The sequence below is a fragment of the Artemia sp. Qi Xiang Cuo genome, chromosome 11 (assembly GCF_049724085.1).
Source record: "Artemia sp. Qi Xiang Cuo chromosome 11, ASM4972408v1, whole genome shotgun sequence".
In the NCBI taxonomy this organism is placed as follows: domain Eukaryota; kingdom Metazoa; phylum Arthropoda; class Branchiopoda; order Anostraca; family Artemiidae; genus Artemia; species Artemia sp. Qi Xiang Cuo.
Genome location: NC_142804.1, coordinates 43,574,894 through 43,599,789, shown reverse-complemented (window position 1 = coordinate 43,599,789; position 24,896 = coordinate 43,574,894). Strand labels below are relative to the sequence as shown.

Genomic DNA, 24,896 nt, shown 5'->3' with positions numbered 1-24,896 from the left:
ATAGGCTAGTCGAAAGTGATTGAAAGGCAAATAGCCACCTCTCACGGCCACTATTTTCCCAAACACATGAAATCAAAATTTTGACACAGCCTTTTGTGCAACGTAGTTGATATTTCTGGATATTATATCTTTGAGGATGATAACCCCCCCCCCACCACCACCACCACCACACCCCTCAGGGCAAGGATTGTAAGTTATGCCCTGGGGGCATATAAAGTTTTTGTAGAGAGCGCTGTCATAGAAACTTCGAAAACTTCGAAGGGCTAGTGCCCTTTTTAATAGTCAAAAGTGATTGTGGGAAAACTAACATCCCTCCCACACCCACCATTTCTCCAAAAACATCCAATAAAAATTTTAAGATAAGCATTTTGTTCTACATAGTTGAAAAGTCCGGAAATTATGTCTTTGAGGATGACACTCCCCCTACAGCCCTCATTGCAAAGGTTTTAAGTTATGCCCTGGGGGCATATAAGGTTTTATAGAAAGCGTTGTTGTAGAAACTTCAAAAAGGGCTCATTCGATTGAAAATTGAACGCACTAGTGCCCTATTTAATAGTTAAAAGTGATTGGAGGGCAACTAACGCCCCTTTCACGCCCACCATTTCCCCAAACACATCCAATCAAAGCTTTGTGATAGACATTTTGTTAAACATAGTTGAATGTTCTGGAAAACAGGTCTTTGCCAGCGTTGGCGTAGAAACTTCAAAAAGGACGCATTCAATTGAGAATTTAGAGGGCTAAAAAAAATTCTTTTAAATGTTTTCACTTTTATAACTTTAAGAAAACAAAAATTAATTAATATTTCAATGAATAAATATCAGCATGTGTATATTAAGCCCAAGATGCAGATTTTTTTTCAGTAGATTCATTTGATTTTTTTTCAGTAAAGTACAAATTATACTCTGGATTTGAAAAAGATTAATGTTTAGAACCCTAGTCAGATTAATTTCTGCTCGTTTTGAGTCTGACTTATTTTATTCTCTGTTTGTTTTTGGTTTCATTTATTTATTGATACTGATTTGTGGTGGTTGTATGCTTGGTAGATTATTTGATTCTATTTTTGTTTGTTTTTGGTTTAATGGAGTTCTTTACTTTTTTTTGCAAAGCTTATTTTGTGCAAAAAGTTTTTTTTGGTTAATAAGAAGGAAAATCAAATAACAGTTCACATTGTAATAAGATTAGCATGAAGCAGGAGATTAACATCTTCAAACAGACCCTTGCCAAAACTCCAAGCAAAAGCTATATTTTCATAGTAGATGGAATGCTAAGATGCAATTTTCTTTAATTTCAAACAATTCAAATATTTCAAATAATTGAAAGCCAAATTTATTCTTTGGAAATCAAAAGAGTTGCCTTGATGCCATTACTGACAAAAAAAAATCCAAATGGTTTACGATTCATATTAATTGTCCTATTATTAGCTTAAAGACGCAAATTTTTTACATTTCCCAGAGGCTAGGTCCTTTGATCAATTTTCGGGGACTCTTAAGGAGTAATTATTTAGGAATGCAATCACTGGAAGAGGCAGAAACACAGAAAGAGAACCAATAACACCCCAAAAAAAGGTTAGAAAGGAATGGTGAAGGATGAGCAATAAAGAAAACAAATCCAATTACAAATCCAATAATTGTAGCTACACAGAGATGCAATTTTATTATTAAAGAGCACAATAGCGAGAAGGCTAGACAATTTAATCAAAACTTATATATGTTTAAGTAGGCTACTCAAAAAGACCAGTTCTGTTAATTTTGAGGCTCAACAATTTTAATATTTGAAAAAAACAACACACAAGTCAGGTTTTTGAATGGACTAAATCTTGCTGTTGGCAAAATTTTTAAATTTGCCTCATACTATCCTGATATCAAAAGATTATAGTTTAATAGTACCTTAGCAACAGAATAAAGTGAAAGACCTGAGCAAAAACCACATAGTTATATAATTAGTAAGAAGCATTGTGAACTTGGATTGAAAGATACTGTTCTTGTGTCAGTAGAGATGACCCTAAAGGTCGTACGATTCACCCCTGCTGCCACCTACAACTTTTTTTACATAATTTATGTCTGTTTGTTGTCAGTGAGAATGAAAAAACAGGAATTTTCTCACTTTGATGGACGGACAAGTTTTTCTGACGAAATTTACTAGATTTCTAGTTCATGGCATATATGTCTTTTTAGGGTAAACCCATGTTAAAAAACCAGCGCGTCTTGTTTAGCTGTTAATATATATCAATTATTTTTTTGTTGTCACTATTCCAGTTTTTTCTAAACCTGTATTTGCATGTGGTTACTCCACATACGGTAACTTGATTAGTAGGTTGTTTTTTTTTAAAAAAAATTGGCACGGTATAATGTACTCGAGCAAAAACCCTATAAGATGTTCACAAACTACATTCCAATCTTCATTATGTTTTAAGACATTGATTATAGTACACTACATATTATTAACTTTGAAAACAATGGATTCGTCAATTTTCAATGTGAGTACAATTTCATTCTTTATTTCCAAAAAAAAAAAAATAAGCGAATAGGGTGAGATATAGGTTAGAGGGTGAATTCCTTATATACTTAATAATTTTTTTTAGTTTAGGCTATGTCCAGGAATCCTTTTCTTCCTTTTTTTCTGTGGTTTTAAGTATTTCGTAATTTAGGTATATAACTTTTAAAAACTTAGCATATAATTGTCAACTTTTTTTTTGTGTTTGATACTATGGAATTGAGGGTCCAATGCCCTCCCTTAATATTCTGAATAATTAAGAATTGAGCTAGCTAATTAAATTTTGTCATTTTTTTTTTATTTCAAATTTTGGGGGTTTAGTACTATGATATTCGTATGTACGCGAAGGAACATTTGAGCAGAAAAATATTGATTTGTAAAAAGTAGCAGGCGTTCTAAAAGCACTAATAGATTGAGCACTACGAGTTTCAAAACCAACTTTATAGATCAAATTATATCGCAGGAAGAGGTTTTAAAATCCCCTTTTCTTCCAAAACTCAAAATTTTCAAAAATTTTTATTTTAAAAGCTTTTTTAAATATTTGTAAAGCTTTAAGACATAGAGCACTGCAAACATCAGAATTGACTTTATAGGTCAAATTATATTATGGGGAGATGTTTTTGAAATCACCCCCTCCCCCCTTCCCTCCAAAAATACAAAATCTTAAAATATAATGATTATATTCGATAGAAAACGTAAAATATATTCTTTTTACCCTCAAAACCTAACCCCCTCCCCATTGTTTTACAACCAAATTCTCGCAAATAGAAATAATTATCTTTTCGCTAAATTCCTGTTTTTTATTTTCAAATAAAATTATTTTCCTTCGTCACCCTCCAGTATATTCACGTAAATCCCCCCCCCCCCCGCCATACAATACAAACATCACTATACAATCTTTATACTCGATAGAAAATGTAAAATATATTCTTTTTACCCTCAAAACCTAACCCCCCCCCCTGTTTTACAACCAAATTCTCGCAAATAGAAATAATTATCTTTTCGTTAAATTTTAGCCTTTCTCTAATGTGATTTAAAGTGTCTACTGACTTCTCTCAATTCTTAAAGAAAATGCCGCTCTGTTCTGACACAAGGCTCTATGCGAGGTTAAAATTAGCTATCACCCTCTTCCGGTTTTGTTTACGAACGCGGCGGGCAAAGTCAAAGGAACTGTTCTTCCGTCAAAATTAAAACACTTTGAGGCAATTGCAATAATTAAGCGCAGACGTGATGCTCTATTTTGGAGAAGTGAAACGGATTATTTTCAAATTAAGGTCTAACAATATATTTAGGACATTACGTTAAGGGGGGAGAGGGGGGCAATGCCATCGCTTCTAACAGCTTCGTTGTAAGTAAATTATGTAAAAGGGAGAGGGAGGGAGCAATGCCTCAATTCTATCGACATCATTGTAAAATACAAGGCAAGAAATAAAAGTCCTTAGGAGTTGCATGAAGCTTGTATTATGTGTAAATTGAATAGCATTTTAACCTATGTTTGCAAATTTAGGTCTATAGGCCGCTGGGTTAACGATCTTTTTTTTATCTAATTTAAAGCCTATATCTAAATACCCTCTGATTCTTGAGCTTATAACATTTCGAAAGTTATGCTATGGGTTTTTACTTTTTGCTTTACTGAAATGAGATAAATGCTTTTCTAGAGAAATTATGTCTGACAATAAATTCTGTAGAAGGGGGTACTAATTTCCATCTTTAAAATAAGGGGGAAATTATTTTGATACTAATGTTTTTCTATTCTTTAAGGCAAATTATGAAGAATGTATTTCAGCCCATTCAGCTGTAAAGAGAGCTAGGGGTAAGGCAAATAGTGAAGAATGTGCCCCACCTCCAAGTAAGAAAGCAAGAGAGGGTGAGGCAGCACCTGTAAGACTAACAGTTGTTCAATATGGCCGTTGGCCGAAAGCCCCCAGCTCCACACTGCCGGCCAAAGTGCAGCCACCTGTTCAAGCCCATGACATCACTGGCTCGACTGCACAAGTTCGTTCCGTCACAGGTCCTACTGTACAAGTCGCAGCCCAATCTGTACGAGACATTAATGACATCGGCCTGTCCGCCCTCCAACATGCACTACCTGGACCTCCTCGCGCCCACGTGCAACCAGTATATGCAAATGTGATCATTTATTCCCTACCTATCTTATAGAAATATAACTATATTTCTTCCAATGTTTTTTCTTTTCACTATTTCTCAATCCCAATATAAACTTTTCTCAGAGATGTTAATCCCTCACCCCCCACCGCTATTTTCTCTGCCCTCCCTCAGAGATATCTAAATGTAATTTTTTTGCAAAAAAAACGCTCTTTTTTTTCTAATCTTTACTATTTTCTCTGTTGCTATCTCTTCACTCTCACATATATTTTTAGGTACCTTTGAAACTCTGTGAATGCTATTTTTCACATAGTTTTAAGAGAGAGATTATTCCATTTATCTATTGCACATATGGTCGAGAAGTCGGGAAGCGCTGTGGGAAGCGCTGCGGGATGCGCCGCGGGCCCGAGAAGCGCTACGGGATGCGCTGCGGGGCCGAAAAGCGCCGAAAAAAAAAAGCATGGCTGATTTGAACACATTGAAAATAAACTATTTTTGAACAAATTGCCGCCTTCTATGTAAAGCGATGTTTTAGATTGTAAATATATTAAGTTGGAAATTGACTGCTTTCAGTTGAATTAACCAAATGCTACTACTAACCGCTGACTTTAAATAATAATCCAAATTTTAACAGTAGGGATGAAAAAAACAAAAAACCTTACTGATTTGAACACTTTGAAAATAAAATATTTTTTGAACAAATTGCCGCCTTCTATGTAAAGCGATGTTTTAGATTGTAAATATATTAAGTTGGAAATTAACTGCTTTCAGTTGAATTAACCAAATGCTACTACTAAGCATTAACTATAAATAATAATCCAAATTTTAACAGTAGGGATGATTTGAACACTTTGAAAATAAGCTATTTTTCATTTAAAGGTTGGATCATTGGTCCCTTATTCACCATCGTCATCAGGTGAAGAAGAGGAAGAACTCATTGAAGGGGCAAAAGAGTTTCATGACATTCAGGACAATGAAACATCAGCTATCAATGACGGGCATGGTATCATTAACTCTGATGAAATACCTTTTAATATTGACGCTTTTCTATGTAATTATTTCAATGTAGAACCTAGCACAGTTGAGCATGGTAATGTTCCTAGTTCAGAGGGGGACTTGCCTTTGCTAAGTCCAAATACCATACAAATTTTAGAGGATTTTACTGGGAACCCTCCCCCCACTGATTACCTACTTCCACTTCAAACAACTGAAGTGGAACATAGCCCAAATATTGTTGAACAACTTGGGGGAGGGGGTAATATACAAGAGGAGGTTACAACTTTCACCGATTTTCAATTATCCAATACAATATTAAATAATATAGTTGTTTTCACTGCGACTTTTGGGGATCCTTTTAATTCACTTATGGGGGGAAATTTTGTGTTTGATCCCTTAGAAATTGTGCATGCCTATGTAGATAAAATTCGTGCACTACTGGAGAACCAAATTCAGTTATGGGGAGGTAGGGATTCAATTAAGGTTTCTATTGTTTTAAAGGTATTTTATTTAAATGAGGGGAAAAGCGAAGTTTATTATCATAATATACATTCCCAGATGCGCGTAATTTATCCAAATTTATAAAATTTTGAGGGTGTTTTTTCCGAGTGGGTAGGGCAAATTATTGCGCATCTTGAGAACTATAGCGAAAATGGTAGTGGGTCTGTAGTTTTATTTATTGAAAATTTAAGTGTAAATATTTGTAAATTTAAGAAAGATTTTATTTTAAGAGGGGGGGCAGGTGGGTATGAAAGGGATACAGTTTTAAAATATAATCCAGATCTAGTAGGTTGTAAAGGTGTCCAGCGGATCTATTTTGAAACAGATCAAAAATGTTTCAGGTATGCTTTCCTCATATCAGCATTTCAGCCTCTAGCAGATGACACTACCAAGACGAATTTAGATCATTGGGTTGTACATGGGAAGGACGGGTCCAATTTCCCAATTGTAGATTTCTCTTGTTTAGAAGGAAAATACCCAGTAACGCTACGATCCATTGATATTTTTGAAAAGGCTAATGCCCATTTAAATATCGGCGTTACTGTGGTACAGTACGAAACTAAATTTGAAGATGGGATTCGTCCAAAAAAGAAGGGGGTGGTCATTCCAGTAAGGGACCCGTCAACTGCTTTGGCCAAACATTGGGGTTGGTTATTATATACACCACCTAGTGAACCGAATGCAATTGGCCATTTTAACCCGATCACAGACATTAGTAGAGTTCTGGGGGAGGGTAAGCATAGGGGGACCCGTTTCTACTGTCCAAAATGCCTCTCTAGATTTTGGACTGAATTAAAGATGCGAAATCATATGAGACACTGTAGACGGCATGGATATCAGACAGTGGAAACGGTTTCTGGGGATAGGTCCATTCTACGCTTTAAAATTTCCAAAACACCCTTCTCCAGTGCAACAAAATATCTTTAGACTGTGAAGCTAAGCTGGTGGAGGTGAATGATTCCCAATATCCAAACCGTATCAAAGAACACCAAGCTATTGCAGTGTCCTATGCTCATGCGCAAAGAGACAATTCTAACATCATGCGGTTGTTAGAAATAGTTGAAACATTGGATGAGAACGAGTGCAAGGTCAAGGCACTGACCAAACTAATTGGCACGGTTAATGGCGCTATTTCTCGTTTGATAAATACACATTATCCTATTGTGATGTCTGCAGCGGATCGTCTCACGATTAAAAATCAAAACATATGGTGGGTTTGTAAGGGGGAGTTTGTAGAGGGGGACTAGGGGACTAAAGGGAAAAGAGGTGGGAGGGGGAAAGTCAGAGACCATGATCATTTTTGGCAGGAAATATCAACTGGGGGTAGTAATTTTAGGGGGTAGCGCATCAATTGTGTAACTTAACTGTTAGCCAGCAGTTTTTTATTCCTTTTCCTAGTCACAACTTTAATTATGACTTAAAATTTATTTTACTGGCACTGGCAAGTCTGCAGACGATGGGCGGGGGAGTAGACAGTCCATGGGTAAATAATTCATTTACCTATTGAATTACCCCCAAATTGTCCGAGAAGTTTTTGCTTCTCAAAATGAAATTGTAGGCGGGGGATAATGGACACAGGTGCTGGAATAAACTCAAGTTTTTACATTCTTTTAGTTTTTTTCCCAAGGCATTGAGTCAATTGATTCAAGTGCAGAAAAGCGACAATTTTGATAGCTTTCCCTTGCTTAAACAGCACTTTCCAGACAGTGAAATGTATGAACATTTAACCTGCAAAGTCGTATATGCAGACTATTATTACTGTTCTGGTGCTCACTTAAGCGAGGTGAAACTACTTCCAATTGAAGCTTTTTGAACTTCACTGACCAACAGTGAATGCACAGCCGTGGATTATGAGTTTGCCAAGAAAGTGTGGGCTTAGGGGAATTGTAAAAATGGGTGGGATTATTGTAGACTGTACTTGGCCAGTGACGTTTTAACTCTGTTGGATAGTCTGTAAGAACACAGACCAAATCTATTCAAAGTTCGGGTTAGATATAGGATATTATTTTTCCACACCCCATTTAGTGATGGATTTAATTTTAAAAATTAGTAGGGAGGACATAGTCCTAATCAAAGATTTAGATCAGCACATTTCTATGGAGCGTTCAATGAGGGGAGGGTATGTTTTTCACGGTCACCGCGTCTTATCAACCGATCCGAGCGGACAAAGCACTGGTGTAAAGTCAAATGCAGTGTTCTTGGACATGAAATCGTTATACCCCTCGGCAATGTCTCACTACTATTTGCCGTGTGGGAACTATCAATGGCTTGAGAATCCTTGTGATTTCCCCGACATTAACACCGTCGAGGATAACGGGCCACAAGGATGGTTCTTTGAAATTGATGGTCACATTCCGCTGGCGCTTCACGACTCAGTCAAAGATTTTGTTTTCCCTGCATCAATCGAACCGTGACCTGAGACTCACTGAGCCTCTACAACCGGTCATTGCTTGAGGATATGGAAATGGATTGGACTCCATCTAAAAAAAAGATCATAGTTGAATTGGACCCTAAAGGGACCACTGCTGTTCACCATGTGATTCCGCGCTGAATGGTGAGCAATGGCTTCAAAATCACCAAAATAGGGTCCTACAGTTCAATTAGAAACTATGTTTGATAATCTTTATCAACACTTTTGTCGATTAATATCCTAGGACAAACTCCAAAGTGGAGAGGGAAATGTTCAAAATCATCTTAAATTCAGCATTTGGCAAAATGATTGAAAGCGTACGTAACAGATCTCTCTGCAACGTCGCGACTGAACCTCTAGAGTGTGCAAGAATTATTGCCAATCCCAATTTTACATCATTCACGAGCATAGAGGCTGGCATGGTTCTTCTACACAGGAAAAAGCGAAATGTGGTACTGAACAAGAATATAGCAGGCGGTAGTTCAGTACTAGAAATTTCAAAAAAGCTCATGTTGTCATTCTTTTACAATGTGTGCAAGGTGCAATGGCCACGGGAGGGGGAGGTTCAAGTTTACTATGGGGATACAGATTCTATGCTCTTAAAGGTAAATGGGACTGAAGATGTATTGAGTGATTTAGAAAAGGGGGAACACATCAGCTCGCGGATGGATTTCACCAACGAATCCATCCCTCTACCCCGAGTTGGTGAAACGTCAAGCCCCCAACCAACTATTAATGTTAAAATCAGAGACGGGGAGTGATTTGATATCCAAGGGGGTGTTCCCGGGTCCCAAAGTTTATTGCGTTAAAACTCATAGTGGGGATGAAAAGAAGACATGTAAAGGGGTGCCTACACATTTTGTAAAGAGCAATTTCAACATGAGCGTGTACAGCGACTGTGTAGAAAGTGGCCTAGTACCAAGAGAACAAGTGCTTGCAATTCGCTCTCTAAAGTATAGAAATTATACTGTGAGAGTGGAAAAAAATGCAATGTAATGTATATCTGACAAAGTCTATGTGCTCGAGAATGGTGTAAGTGTCCTGCCTCATGGCCACTACCGTATTTCAGACCGAGTTGAATGCATAGACTATCGCAATCAACTTGGTCTGGATAAACTAACCTAACCAACCAACTAACCACCACCACCACCACTTACCCAACTAACCCACCCACTAACCTCTAGCAGTGACGACAACTATGGTTTTCCCATCGCGGCTCTCGGGGGGTGGGGGACCCGTCCCGCGGCCGGCTCCCGGGGGGTGGGGGATCCCGCCCAAGGCAGCCCCCGGGGGTGGGGGGGCCCGCCCGCGGCCACCCCCGGGGGGGTGGGGGGCCCTACCTTTAAATTCACTGTAATCTCCAAGTGTGCTAGTTCATGTTCCAAGTGTATTTTGTTGTTGTATGGAAAAGGGTTGATGTACAAAAAAGTGTTTAAGGACAATAAGTGCTGTAGATGGACAAAAGTGTTGTACAGAAAAGTGTTTAAAGACAATAAGTGTTATTGATGGACAAAAAGTGTTTTTATTTATAAAGTGTTATCAATGTTCTTTTTGAACAAATTGAGTTTCCATGTCGACCATGAAGTTTTGTCATGCTCTTGTTGAACAAGTGTTATTTTAATCATTGTTCATGTTGAACAAATATTTGTTTTCATATTGTCGTAATAAATGCTGCCATGAAATATTGTTTTGTTGTTCTTGAATAGATAGATCTATGGGAAAATTATTGCTACTTATTCATTGGACACGTATGATTTACAATTAGTCATAACCCAAGTGTTGTAAATACTATGTGTCAATTTAAAACACCCGTCAGATTATTTCTGTGTGGGCCCTAAAAATTGAGGAAAACCACGCGTTTAATCAAAATCATTGAAAATTGTGATAAAATGCTTTTGGAAAAACCGAAAAAAATCTACTATTGCTACAGTAATTGACAAGAGTCATATCATAAAATAAAGGCTATTGCTACAACCATGCCAAATCAATTCATACGAGGACTTGATGTTTTCAATTGTGTTGAACCGAACTCGTGGCTGAGTATTGATTATTTGGCTGAATCCATTCAACAGTTTTCGCAGGAAAGGCAACGACTGTTCACTGTCCGATCTCATCATGACTACATTTTCATAACCCTAGCTCTACAAAGTCTGTTTCATCAGAGCAAGTATATGTAAGCCCTTGCTTTGAATTGCACTATCTATATTATCTATCGAGTCGTTCGTGATTCTATCTCACACAAAACTCTCAATAAAAAGATAAAACCAGGCACCCCTAAAATTATGTTGTCAGCGTACACTCAGGCGACTAGCAAGCCCTACGGTTACATTTTGCTGGATCTTAATCAGAGCACGCCCGAGGATCTACGTGTAGTCGCCGACATTTTTGACAATGAAATTACAGTATATCTTCCGGTGAATAGTAGAAAAGGCTATCAGTTACCATTATGACACCGAAGAAACTACATGAACAACGACATTTTTTTTTCGTTTTAAGCATTTCAAAAATATTGCTTAGGAAGGCCATACTCAAAAACGGTGTTGACAATGATTTCATTAATCTAATATCTGAACTCTGTTTAAATTTAACCGAGGGCAATGTTCAACTGCCAGAAGGTGTTAGACAACAGACAAAGCAACATCGTTCCATTGTACGTGCCTTGGATTTTAAAAACAAAGGAAACAAATTTAAAAGAACACGGCTCCTTCAGGCAGGGGTTGGCTTTTTCACACTTTTACTGCCAATAATTGCAGGACTTGTTAACAGTTTTCTCTAGAGAATGGCAAAACCCTATAAATTGACACCATTTGAACTTGTCCTTTCGCCCGTCGAACATTTTGAAGACAATCTAAGCAAATTCATTAATGATAAGAATATTGCCGATGACAATAAACTGCTTTTACTTCAAGATGCATTGCGACGCATGAACAAACATAAACTTTATCGTGAGAGACCCGCCGCCGATCCCTCTAAACATGAAACATCTCAGGATTCTGCACAATCAAAGGAGAAGGAATTGAATTCGATTGTATTGAAAATTGAAACCTATTGCCACTGACCTATCGAGAACAGAATAAAAGAGTATTATCTTATCTCGTGTTGGAAACTGGCGATCAAGTTCAAGTCGACAGCACAGGGAAGTGAATTATAATTCAAGGGAAAAGTTTTAATCTAGTTGATTTAATTTGTGATATGGTGACGAATCGTAAAGGGCTTTTATCCTTTGACGATAATCTATACACCTTTCTAAGTGTATCAAACTTTCCCAAAAGTCTTATTGGCAATAAGCAAATTCTTAAGAAACTAAGAGAATATAGTCATCCAACAACACCAACACCATTTAAAAAAGAAAAAGATTCAATATTTGAAAATACTAGCAATACTGATTTTACAACACCTGTGGCTGCTAGTCAAAGGCGAAGACGAATTAATTTATCCTCCAGTGTGCAAAATGGGAGTGGACATTACACTACGTGTTTGCGTTCAAAATGGATGAAGTTCTGAAAAGTGTTTATGAAAATATTGGTGAAGCGGGAAGTTTAAGTTCTCCCAAAACGCTTTCTAAAGTTGTCTTCGGCACCACATTGAAAAATGAAAAAGAGTATCTATAGAATGAACCGAGTTACACACTACATCAGAATCATAGGCTTCGTGGCAAACAATATCGACAAACTAAAGCCTTTTTACCTCTGCATATAATGTAAATGGATCTTTTAACTTTAGACGCAGTTCAACAGCATCACAATGCACCCTACAAATAAATTCTGGTGGCAATCAGTATCTTAGTCGCTATGCCTATGCCATTCCATTACGGTCAAAGAGAGGTGTTGAAGTTGCTCGGGCCATTGAAAGTATTCTTTAACAGGATTCGTATAGAAAAATTCAATCGGATCGTGGTAGTGAATTTGTTAATCTCCATGTGCAAAAGGTTCTATTGATATATAATGCAACACTTTATCATAGTCACAGCCCGATAAAGGCTGCATTGGCTGAACGATTAATAAGAACGATTCGTCTATTAATTTCAAGATATTGTACATTGAAAAATACACCTGCTTTTATTCATGATTTAGATAAAATCATGCAGATATACAACCATCGACCACATCGATCTCTGTCCAACTCTAGCCCTCAGGATGTTCATTACAGTGAAAATACATTTGATGCTTTTCTAAAGCAATACTCCAATGACAATGAGAAGAAAAAGAAGAAGAGATTCAATGTTTGCGATACTCTTCGAATTAATAGAACCACCAATATTTTTGAAAATGGGAATTATTTATGGAGCACCGAACTTTTTAAAGTGTCCAAAATCTTAGACACCGAGCCCACAACGTATCGACTACGAGACACCAAAGATGATGAGATTCTCGGCGGTTTTTATGAATATGAACTGCAAAAAGTTAGAAACACTAGTGAAATTTATCAAATTGAAAAGATATTAAAGAGTCGTACTCGTAGGGGCAAGAAACAGTTGCTTGTTCGCTGGCTAGGATACAACTCGGATTTTGATTCTTGGGTCAGTGCTGAAGATATTAACAATGCTCAATGATTTCTATGTGACTTTCATGTCCAATGTTTCTTATCCTCTCTACAATGAACTGAATAAAACAAGTGATTTTTGGACGAAACTCTCCCCCACCATCAAATTCGACGGAAAGTATGAAGTGGCTCTTGTCGACTGTATTCTCAAAAATACCTATGATATCCTGAGAAAGGATCGTAAATATGAAATAAAAACTAGACCCTATGATTGGACACCTCCACCAGGTGATAAAGAACAAATTAAAAAAATCAATTGGATGGATTATCCATATATTGAATTACCCTACGAGGAACTCACCTATATGAATGATTTATGTCGTTCTATTAATAATAGAATTTCCGCTCTTAAAAAGGGAGCTTTTCATTTCAACTATTTAAAGGAGGAGGGCAAGATCTACATTAGTCACCTATTGCCAGTGAAAAGGTTATTCTCAATGATAACCTAAACGATGTTCTTGGCTTTAAGCTCAATATAATCAATGGTAAAAGTGCCATAAACACTAATTTCATTTTTGCTGACTACCCACCTGCCTTCTCTACGTACATTTGTATATTTCTCTACGCCTCATTTGTGGAAACATCTCGGGTCGGTAATTTAAATGTCCCCCTCCTACGAGTTCTTGAACGAACACCCAATCGAGAATATATTCATCACTACAATATAAAGCATTTTCAGCATATTCCCGTAGACACTTCCTATTTGGAACTCTGTCAGTTAACACTAAGAACAGAACTAGGTGTTCTAATAGAAATTTCAAAGGGTTTGACTGTGATGTAAAGTTCATTTCTGCCCTATCGTTCAACATCAAGATGTCTAATAGAAAAATGTTATTCACTTGTCCTGATATTAACTGCTATGTTAATACTCTTGGCCCAAGACAACAGGGCAATGGAATGGACTATTACAAGGGTCGCTCGTGAATGTCTGGCTACGGTCTTAGCAGTTGGTTTGCTAAGCTGTTTCGCTCTTCACTACCACTGGCTAGAAAATATCTTGTACCGGCTGCGACAGATTTTGCATCCTTTACACTATACGATTGGGGCTCTGGCAAGGATTTTAAAAAAAGTGCAACGGAAAATCTTAGGTCCAGTGCGCGAACCCTTGGCGAGAAATTAAAACAAAATGGTAAAGGCTTAAAACGGTCAAGAAACCCTGCATCACTCATCCGTTCTAACCAGGATGGAAACAAACGACATCATCCCTTTTGTCAAAAAAAGAAGGAAAAAGCTGACACGTGGCACAACCAGAAGGTCCAGGACAAAAATTGTTAGGTTGAAAGTCGATTGTTTCCCTTAAGATATCCTACCTACCATATAAGGACTCTCAACCTTCAATAACCGCTTCATTGAATATATTCAATGCTGAAAATGTTGATTTAAGTGTCAAGCATGGATACTATGAACAATTTAATCCACTACAACCCCTCTCCGATAATATCCACTTTCAAATTTATTCCAATGAAGACTACTTTATGGACATGTCTTCAACATTTATAGATTTACAAATGAAAGTCCGGAAATCCGATAATACAATGCCAGTTCGAGCCGATGTATACTACAAAAAATGATGTATACTACGAAAATTGTATACTACATAATTTATTTCGTCAAATTAGTGTCTACATCAATGGCACGCTGGTGAGCACAAGCAACAATCTCTCAAACTATGCAAGCTATATGCAATTCATGTTGATGACACCCAAGTCATACAAGAAATTGAGAGGCACCTCCAATGGATATGAATATATTACTAATACTGATAGCACAGATGCAATTAAAAATGCTACAACTAGTGAATTACATCTAGTTGGAAAAATATATCATGAAATATTTAATATACCCCAATGGCTGCCGCCCGATGTTAAAGTGGATATAAAATTGAAGGTTGCAGCATCCAATTTCATATTGATACAAGAACTTGCTGCCAATCCCGATGTAAGTCTCTCCCTCACCTCAGCAATACTTCATGTACGCAAACAGCAGGTTATGAGTTCTGTTGCTTTAGCCGTGGAAAAACTGAGAGCCAATGGAAATAATATTAAACTACTTGTTCCTCATACAATCACCAATCAACGTCATATTGCCATGGGGTCACGCACCTTCACCGATTCATCCTTTATCAATGGCGAAATCCCCTCGAAACTTGCATTGGCATTTGTAAAAAGCGCTAGTGCAATAGGATCGTGGACTGAATGCCCACATAAATTCGAGATGTTTGGACTTTCATCTCTTGTGTGCAAAGTAAATGGTATTCCACTCTACAATCTAACCTTTGATAAATCCTATAGAACATTGTATGAGTTGACCATGCAAAACCTAGATCATGATTTGCAACTATTTGAAAATGGTATAACCGAAGATATGTTTGCTAAAACACATAGTATCATTTTATTAGATTGGTCTGGCACTCAGGATGTGAGTATAGTACGTACGGGGACTGTGCGTTTAGAGTGTACATTTGCCGACCCATTGGCTGAGAGTATTGCACTAATCTCACTAAATCAATATGAAACCTATTGGGATGAAACCTATTGGGATATGAAACCATGAACACCAGTCAAATAATCAATGTATTTAATATGGACCCCTACATGTCCCAGTACAAATCCTATTGTTTGCCCTCAGACTATCTTGGAAAAAATCAAAGTTCGAACAATACCTTGATTATTGTTAATAGCAGTCCATCGACTGTGCTGACGGGTCATTGGCTGTGCATCTATCAAACAATGAAAACGACTGAATTTTTTGATCCTCTTGGCCTACCCTATACATTCTACAAACCCCACATCAGCAACTATATTGAGAACAGTGGGAAAACTATTATACAAAATCGAAAGAGGGTACAGGATCTAACGACTAAAAGCTGCGGCTTCCATGCACTACTACATTTTGTGTTCCTATGTCGTTACTATACTCATAAGCAGTTCCTCAACATTTTTGGTGACATTCTGCGCCTGAGCGACTTTCTCGTGGAAAATATTCTTTCGGACCTTTATAGTATAGATTTCAGTGCCCTAAAAGTTAAGTGCTTTAAAAATGTTTTGAATTTGTTTATTAATAAAATGTATATATACAACAATGTCTTTAAATCTTCACTTTTAGATTTCTTTATCAGTGTATAGGCAAATGTCGTGAACCACTAATGCTGGTAAATCATTTGGATGCACTGTTTATTGATCTTGATTGACTGAATAGTCAGGGTCACATTTTCTGCAGTAAAATGTAACTTCACTCTTGTCATATCTTATTGTATAGTCAATGATACTATTTGCATTCATATTATGAAATTCACGAGTTTCAATCTGTCTATTTGAAGCAATATCACATACAGTGTTTTCAAGTGGTGAATCACATTCGGTAACTGCCAAATAAAATCACTTGATTTATAGTCATAGTAGGACGTATCGTCACAGCTATGACATAGAAACCAAACTTCTTTTTACCCAACAGTTGAATCGTGGACCGGACTCTTCTTCCAGGACTAATTTACGTCTACGACGATACCAATATTGTAGCAATAAACTAAAATCACGTTTAGGATTCTTTCCAATCATAGCGGGGTAAGTATTCTCCCACTCATCACAATTATCATGGTGACAATTGGAGCACAGGTGCCCTCTAGGGTGAGAGTCACATTTCTCTTCAAGACATGAATTACATCCTTTAATTTGTACTGCATAGCCTCAATGTAATTTGCAAGGATTACATAATTTACACTTTTCCCGATATTCAGCAATAATTGTAAAATTCTCACATTGAGTCCAACTGCCAAGCGTGCGCATGAACAATCGACATATATAGAACATTTTTTTGTTTCCGATGTCAACTCTCTCACAGCTTAAATGAAACTGATCGTCCTCGCTCGATAAATTCAAAGTGCAGGAAAGGGGAGAGGAGTAACTCTGTTACGTTACCTCTTTCGAAGGAGGAGCCATCTACATTGAATCCATTGGCAATGATTTCAAAAGTATATCCACAATATGATTCTGCTTTGTTCCAATTAATATATCAATTAATTGAGTATAAGCATTTGAATCAAATTTAAAAAGTTTCATACAATAGTCCAATGGGGGAGAATCAGTTTTCATTACATTGTCAAGTGTTTCCCCAGAGAATATCCTGCGTTGGAGAGATGACTCAAGAAAATCATCATCCAAAATCAAAAGTTTTTCCATAAACACTAGATTTGATCTAATTCTCTCTTTCTCAAATTTATTAATTTCTATATCATTTCACTCTGACTGCTGATTCTAGACTGGCCCAGATTCATTAGCTTTAATCAGAAACGAAAAGGGATATTTTCGATTTCGAAACAATTCTATTGAATAATTATAACATACAACATCAATAATATTAAGCATGTACAATTAGTGATAGTGTTCATTGCTGTCGATATGTTTCACTAATGCACTTAAAGCACGATGAAGTCTATTCACACGTGCTATTTCAACTTTTACGGCGAAACATAATTGATCTTCCATTTTAAATTTGCTCAAGGATATCACATATCTTGCATATACTGCATCCCATTCCAGACAAAGCCGCGATCCTTTCGTGATTTCCACCGCAATGTTTGGTGCTCTTGTATTATTAGCATCAACTCCACTATCAACTTCTAATAGTGTAAACATTCCACTCATTATTACAAATATATATCACAATGAGTAAAGTCAAAAATCTTTTTCTCACTCCTTTGAATTCTGATCACAGACTAATAAAACTATAGCAAAAATCCTTTCCTTATATTCCCTCCGCCGCTCATATGTAAATAAGACCTCTGATTGGCTGAGAAGGACGCACGTGATCTAACTGTTTCCTGGAAACCCACAAAATTCAGCTCGAACAAAAACAACAACATGATCCTTAAGGAAGTGCCATTGACCTGTCCCCATTAAACTCAATAGTCCATCAAAGTGAGAAAGTTGCTGTTTTTTTATTCTCACTGAAAAAAAACATAAAACATACATAAATAGATGATGAAATCCATGAAAAAAATAAAATAAATTGAACAAAATACATAACCCTCAAAGAAACAACCATAAATGTGAGAAAATTCCTGTTTTTTCAAGTGATAAAAATACTGTTTTTCCATTCTCACTGACAAAAACCATAAACAGACATAAATTACTGTTGACATCCATTAAAAACATCAAATAAATTGACCAACACACATAACCATCCAAGAAAATATCCATCAAAGTGAGAAAATTCCTGTTTTTTCATTCTCACTGACATCAAACAGACAAAAATTATATAAAAAAAGTTGTAGGTGGCAGCAGGGGTGAATCATACGAGTTATAGGGTCATCTCTACTTGTGTCTACCCCCGCCCCCTCCCCAAAAAATATTAAACATTCTTATTACTCTCCCTAGAGGCAGTGGAGAAAACATTTTAATACTACCCCAGAGAGTATTAGGTACAAATACATTTCATCTACTAATAATTCATTAAGCTCCATTCAGCCACTAATTGTCCTGCCCAGTGTCTGACCATGAGACTGTGGAATGGACTGCTGAGATTAAAACTGTACCCAGAAACAGCTTCCAATACTTTGCATAGAGTTTGGGAGTCTATCCCCCTTGACATTTGAAGCGCCAACCATGGTGCCAAAGGTAATGTAACTTTGTGGCCTGAACCTTAACTTTGCGAATTTTCCATTAATAATCACATTAATAACCTCTCTACTAAAAAAAGATTTAAACTGAATGCGCCTATGGGACCAAAAGTTTTTTATTATTATTAAGGTAAAAGCTTACCTCATGAGGAAAACACTTTAAAGCTCGCTTGAAACCACGAACTTTCATCAGTACATAAATAAATTTGGAAGCCTTCCTCCTTAGTTCCACATCTTTTGTCAGTAGCAGCAGAAGTTGACCAATGAATTCTGGGAGGGAAGGATCCAGTAAATGTGGCTGCTCTTGATAAAGATTCAGAGTTGTTGTGAAGTCCTGAAGACGTTTTTCAAAGTTGTCTTCATCTACTTTACTAATCGCAGCCAAGAGCGTATCTTTTTCACTGAACTCTATTTTTGCACAAGCCAGTCCAATAGGCTCTTCTATATCATTGTCCATTTTTACTGAAACAAACACAACAATTTTCACTCGCACTTATATTAGCCAATATAAAGGTGTTATACAAAGACTTAACAAAAAATAAAAAATGAACAGCTTAGAAAAGCTATTATTAAAAAACAAAACAGTTAGTGGAAATTCGCTCTGGTTTATTTTTAAAACACATATTCTGGCTTTTTAAATCAGCTCTATAAATTTACTTTTTCAGTACAACTCTTTGAAGGAATTATGCTATACATTATAATGTCAAACAGCTTCGTGTCATTAGGAGTATAATCATACAATTGAGAGTAATGAACATTTAAAATGGAACAACAATCTTTCTCAATAAAAACCAAAACTCTAAAGAAACAGAAGTTTGGCAAAAATACATAATACACAAGGCTTACCATTCATATCAAGGAATGTCAAGGTTTTTACTACCTAAGTTCGTGTTACATCAAAAACGCATGAATATTCACTCAAGTCAACAAGCTACCATTAATATCCAAACTTCCATCAGCAGTACAGTGCTTTTACAGAATTTTGAGAGCAAGCCCTCTATAGACATGTGGCAATGTGCCCCTCAAAATATAATTTTGCCAAAAGGTTTTAACCAATAAGCATTTTAAAAGTTTTCACAGACTACCACTATATTTGCTGGGGGCTTGAAATAGTAAATAAGGGTGAGATATTGCAAGGATCCATAGCAGAGCAGTAGAAAAAATTAAATTAATATGAATTAATACAAAGGATGGCAACACAGTTGAATATTACAAGAGAAAACCAAAGAGTCTGAAATAAATTACTAATGTTATGAAACATCTACTAAATTGAAAAATATTCTTTGAATGATATCCTGTTGTTGATGATGAGTTTGATTTTAATTCCCATCACAATTCTTTTCTCTTCTTCAGCCAATTAAATATGAGGGACCAGAAGAAAACAAGGGGAATTAATCACTGCTCGCAAGATCGTTTCTAAGCAAACATTTCATGATCTCCTCCCATTAGTGGCGTTTTTTTTTGTGTGGTTTGTTACGTGGTTTAATCGTGCTTTGCCATTTTTTCGTTTTCGACGAGAAACACGTAACAGCATGTTTTAAAAAAACTTCGTTTTTTTGCGAAATGCGAAACATCATGTTGTCTCTGTTCGACTGTCTGTTTCCTCAAACTTGAGAACTTGCTCTTTCGTGCGTGTTGTGTGTTCGATTGGTCCCTATCCAGATTATGAAAAAAGTTATCTGTAGATGACAAAAGAAAGGATAACATGGCTGTTCAGGGTCTTTGTATTTATACTGGGGATAAATAAAAAGAGTGGCGCCCCTCGAGGAAATCATAGCCTAGTAAACGACACAGCATTCACACGGGATTCTGATTAATGGACAATTCTTCTGGGGATCGGCCTGTTTTGAGGGGCGTTTTCGGGCTGAAAAACGTCCTCTTGACTAATTTATCTACTATGGGTTTCCTCTCCGCAATAGCATAATATTTGTAGGCCTGAATATATAATGAGTCGGAGGTAATAGGCTTGAGATTGTCTGTACAGGATATCGACTCTTGTTGATAGAAGAGCATCATCAAGTGCTTAATTAAGGTTTTCCTAAAATCGTTAGGTACTTCCTCTTTTTCAAAAATCATATTCATAATCTTCAGAAACTCATATCCCAGGGGTAGGAAACATGAATTTAGGTGATATAGAATGACCTTTAACAAACATTGTTAAAGGTCATCAAAGATCAATGCCCTCTGGAGTGAGAAGAATTGGAGGTAGGGGCTTTAAAAAAAATATGTTCCAAGGATACAGTTAAGGCTTTAGGCGCATTTCTGGGAGTTTGATTCACTTAACTCAACTACTTCCAAAGATAGCTTGAAGCCAATAAACTAGAATTTTACTACTACTATATTAACTTATAAAATAATAAGTTGTATTATTCCTAAAAGTGTTTTAATCTATTCTACTCTACCCCACCCCCTCTAATGGTCAAAAATATAGTCCAAATGATACATTTGCAGTTCTTGACATTATTTAGCTAGGTTGAAAGTGAATACATTACTTAATGCATTTTTATGCTGTTTCATAATTCAATACCATAGAATGGGGTTACTTTGGTCCAGTGGAGTAACATTGATCCAAAATCATGAAAAAGATTTAAGAGTCCATACTCTTCGCCTAGGCTTACAATGTTGTTTATTTCAATTTATTAAATACTACAATAAATACATAAATACACTTAAGCGCTAGAGGTCCCAAGAAGCATAGCTTGTATAGGACCTCGTAACAATCACAAAATCCACACAAAACAAATCAAGGAAGTAAAAAAAAATACAACCATATCTCAAAATATGAACACAATGCTAGAATAAAAAAAAAAAAAAAAAAAAAAAAACTGCTACACAATAACCTTTGACTTAAATTTATCTGAACTGAAAATTTCCTGTAATTTATTAAAAATCCAAACCAATAATAATATTATTAAACAGCGGGTTTCGAATCTCATTAAACATATTAAGAGAGGATAAAAGAAAAAAAAACTATATACATTAAAGAGGAAAAAGTAGACAAAGCAAAATAAATAACGAAATAAAGAAAAAAAAAACGAAATTACTTAAAGCCTTGGTGAATATTTTTATGCCAAGGGAAGTGGAGTTTTTGATAAGAGAAAGTTGATTGGGAATAGAGTTCCAAAGAGTAATTGCTCTATAAATTGGTGACCTCTGAGCTGCTGAGGATACCCATTTAGGCAGCCGAAATTGGTGAACAGAGCTCCGAAGCAAAGTCTGACACTTACGTGTTGATGCTAGATCAAAGTAGGATAAGATGTTTGGAGGAAGTGAGAAATTAAAGGCTCGATGGGCTAGTGTTAGGTTCTGTTTCTGGGTAAGCACATCTAAGGTATCTAGACCTGTATCAATGTAAAGATCAGCTGTAACATAGAGTCGGGGTAGGCAATAAGTTGCCTCCACCGCTCTATTCTGTACTGTTTAGAGTTGCCAAAGGGAAGAATAGTTAGTATTGCCCCATACAGTGCAGCAATAAGAAAGATAAGGAAGGACAAATGCATAGTACAGAGAAAGCATTACATCGGGAGGAAGAAATTGATTGGCACGATGAAGCATAGACACTTGACGAAAAATTATAGAATGTGTATAGGAAATATGAATTTTGAAAGAAAGAAAACAATCAACATGTACACCAAGAAGTTTAACACAAGAGCACTGGGGAATTATATCAGTACCATAAAAAATAAAGATTGTTGGGGAAGGTTCAAACATGTGGTATGGGGTTCGAAAATGAATAATACTACTCTTAGAGCTATTCAACAGCACACACCAATCACGTTCTGCTCACACCAATCACGCACATGGTTGAGCAGAAGCTGAGCCTTAGTAACAGCAGAGGGCAGATCATTTGAAACCACGAAAAAATTACTATCGTCTGCAAACATAACAGTGTGGGTATCAAGGTTGGGAGATGGAGGAAGGTCATTAATATAAATAAGAAAGAGGAGTGGTCCCAAAACTTAGCCTTGAGGTACCCCTTTGGAAACCGAAGCTAGATCAGAACATTTCCCATCATAACACACAAACTGAGATCTATTAGACAGGTAAGATTTAAACCATTCAAAGACAATTCTCCGAACTCCAAGTAGAGACAGTTTTCCCAGTAAGACAAAACGATCTACCATGTTGAAAGCTTTATTAAAATCAAGAAATAGTCCTAGAACACAACGACCCTTGTCTATGTTAACACGCACGAATACTGTAATGTCAACTAGAGCACATGCAGTAGAGTTTAGGTCGGAAGCCATACTGGTGATCAGACAGAACAGAACCGCTTCCAATTGAAGCACCCGTAAACAGGAATGAAAAAAGCCTCTTATGCACAGCTTTTTCATGTAATTTCGAGAAATTGGGAAAAGTGATATAGGTCTATAATTTGACACTAAGCTGGGGTCATCTTTCTTAAAAAGAGGGATTACTTTGGCAATTTTAAACGAATCAGGGTATACACCTCTTGAAATAGATATATTCAAAATATGTGTAAGAGATTCAACAACATACGAAGAAACAGACTTAAGCACATGGTTTGTTAGTCCAAGTGCATCAGCTGTGTTACCGCTACTTAAAGAAGAAATAAAATCACAGATCTCTATACTTGTACAAGGAGTTAGAAAAATACTTCTCTCAGCTGGTGAAGATTCACCTAGTTTAGGAAAGGAGGGGGTCTTAACAGTTGGTAGGGTGGTAAAGCAAGAGTTGAAGGCACTAGGTACAGCTGCTTTTTCAATAGTTGAACTATCTGCAGTCTTGAAGGCAGTGGGCTGTTTATTTGAGTGTTTCGAAGAAGATGAAGCTTTATTAAATACACTCCGGGGTTTATGTAAATTACCTTTTTATTCCCGTATTTCCAACAAAAATAATTCTTCTTAGTTAGTCTTAATTATTGATTTTTTTGTATTCCTACAGTGCTTATAGTTTGATAAATCATCAGGATCAAGGCTTTTGCAAGCCAGCTTAAAAAGCTCTGACTTCTGAATTGTTGATCTCACAAGACTAAGAGACATCCAAGGCATCTTGGGTTTATATTTACTTGAAGATTTTACAAGGGGAAATTTTTTTTCAAATTTTTTGTTGTTTTTTTCCGCATATGTGATTGTTGTGAAGAATATCTGACCCAACTGACAAGGTTAGCTTGTTTGTTAAAAAAAAAAAATATAAAATTGCAATTTTTACATTTTTTATACCACCAACCAAGTGTCCTCCATAATTACACTTGTAGATATGCTAGTTGAATTTTTTTTTTTCAAATAAGCTGTTTGCCATGAACCTTGGCCACAAGCTCTGAGACGATTTCAGAAAACAACCAAGATTTAGGCCTCTGATGGTCAAGAGCCTAAAAACTATCACTTATTATAAGTAAGGTGAGGTAATATTGGTCCACAGATGATTTTGTACCAATCAACTTACATGCCTTTCTTTTAAGTTGAATAAGATTTAAGATGCCAAGAAATCCAAGGAGACAGCTAGGATTAAGACTTTGTCAACTAAACACCACAGATCCTCAAGAATGCTCTGAGAGAGTAAGAATGGAAAATTAACCAAAAGAGCTACTACTAAGAAGCATGGAATCCCCAGAAGTACCCTCACAAGAAAACTGGGAAAGCACCATCCAAAAGACGCTGGTAGGCCCACTGTTCTAAACAGGGAAGAGGAAAAATACTTGGTCCATACTGTGTGTTATCTATCAGAGTTTCCATTGGACTGGTATGGCCTTTGGTTTTTAGTGAAAAGTTATTTAGACAAAACGTGGCAATCGTCAAGAAGTTTCCTGGAAATCTACCAGGAATAGAATGGACAAGAAGCTACGTGAAAAGGCATACAGTTTAAGGGAAAGATTTCCTAGTAACATCAAAAGAAAAGAGCAGAGGTAGGGCCTCACACTATTACTGAGTACTTCAACTATCTCAAGCAAAATCTGGAGGGTTTTGACCCTGAAAATGTCTATAACCTTTTACAAGACAAACCTTACAGGTGATCCAGGATAAAAAAAAATCTCACAAAACATGGAAGCAAATATCAAGAGAGAGTAATCAATACTTTAAAAATGTCAGTTTCACTCATGATGTGCGGTAAGATGATCAGCTGGGGAGATGATCCTACTAATGTTGTATTCAAAAGTGAAGGCCTAGGTCTATGAGGACAGAGAATAGCCCCAAAGGTGCACAATACAACTTGTCAAAGCCAGGATAGTTTGATACAATTTGCTTTGAAGAACTAATTGAAAATCTGTTG

The 24,896-nt window shown here is 36.6% G+C and overlaps 1 protein-coding gene across 1 annotated transcript in view; it reads right to left on the bottom strand.

The window, feature by feature from the left end:
• The window catches only part of Tbcd (tubulin folding cofactor D), a 90,210-nt gene extending 71,087 nt beyond the window's left edge, over positions 1 to 19,123 (bottom strand). The window contains exon 1 of the mRNA XM_089096810.1: positions 18,808 to 19,123. Within this exon, the coding sequence (XP_088952936.1) occupies positions 18,808 to 19,122 (315 nt within the window). The 5' untranslated portion in view covers position 19,123. The remainder of the gene's footprint in view (positions 1 to 18,807) is intronic.
• Positions 19,124 to 24,896: the final 5,773 nt, after the last annotated feature.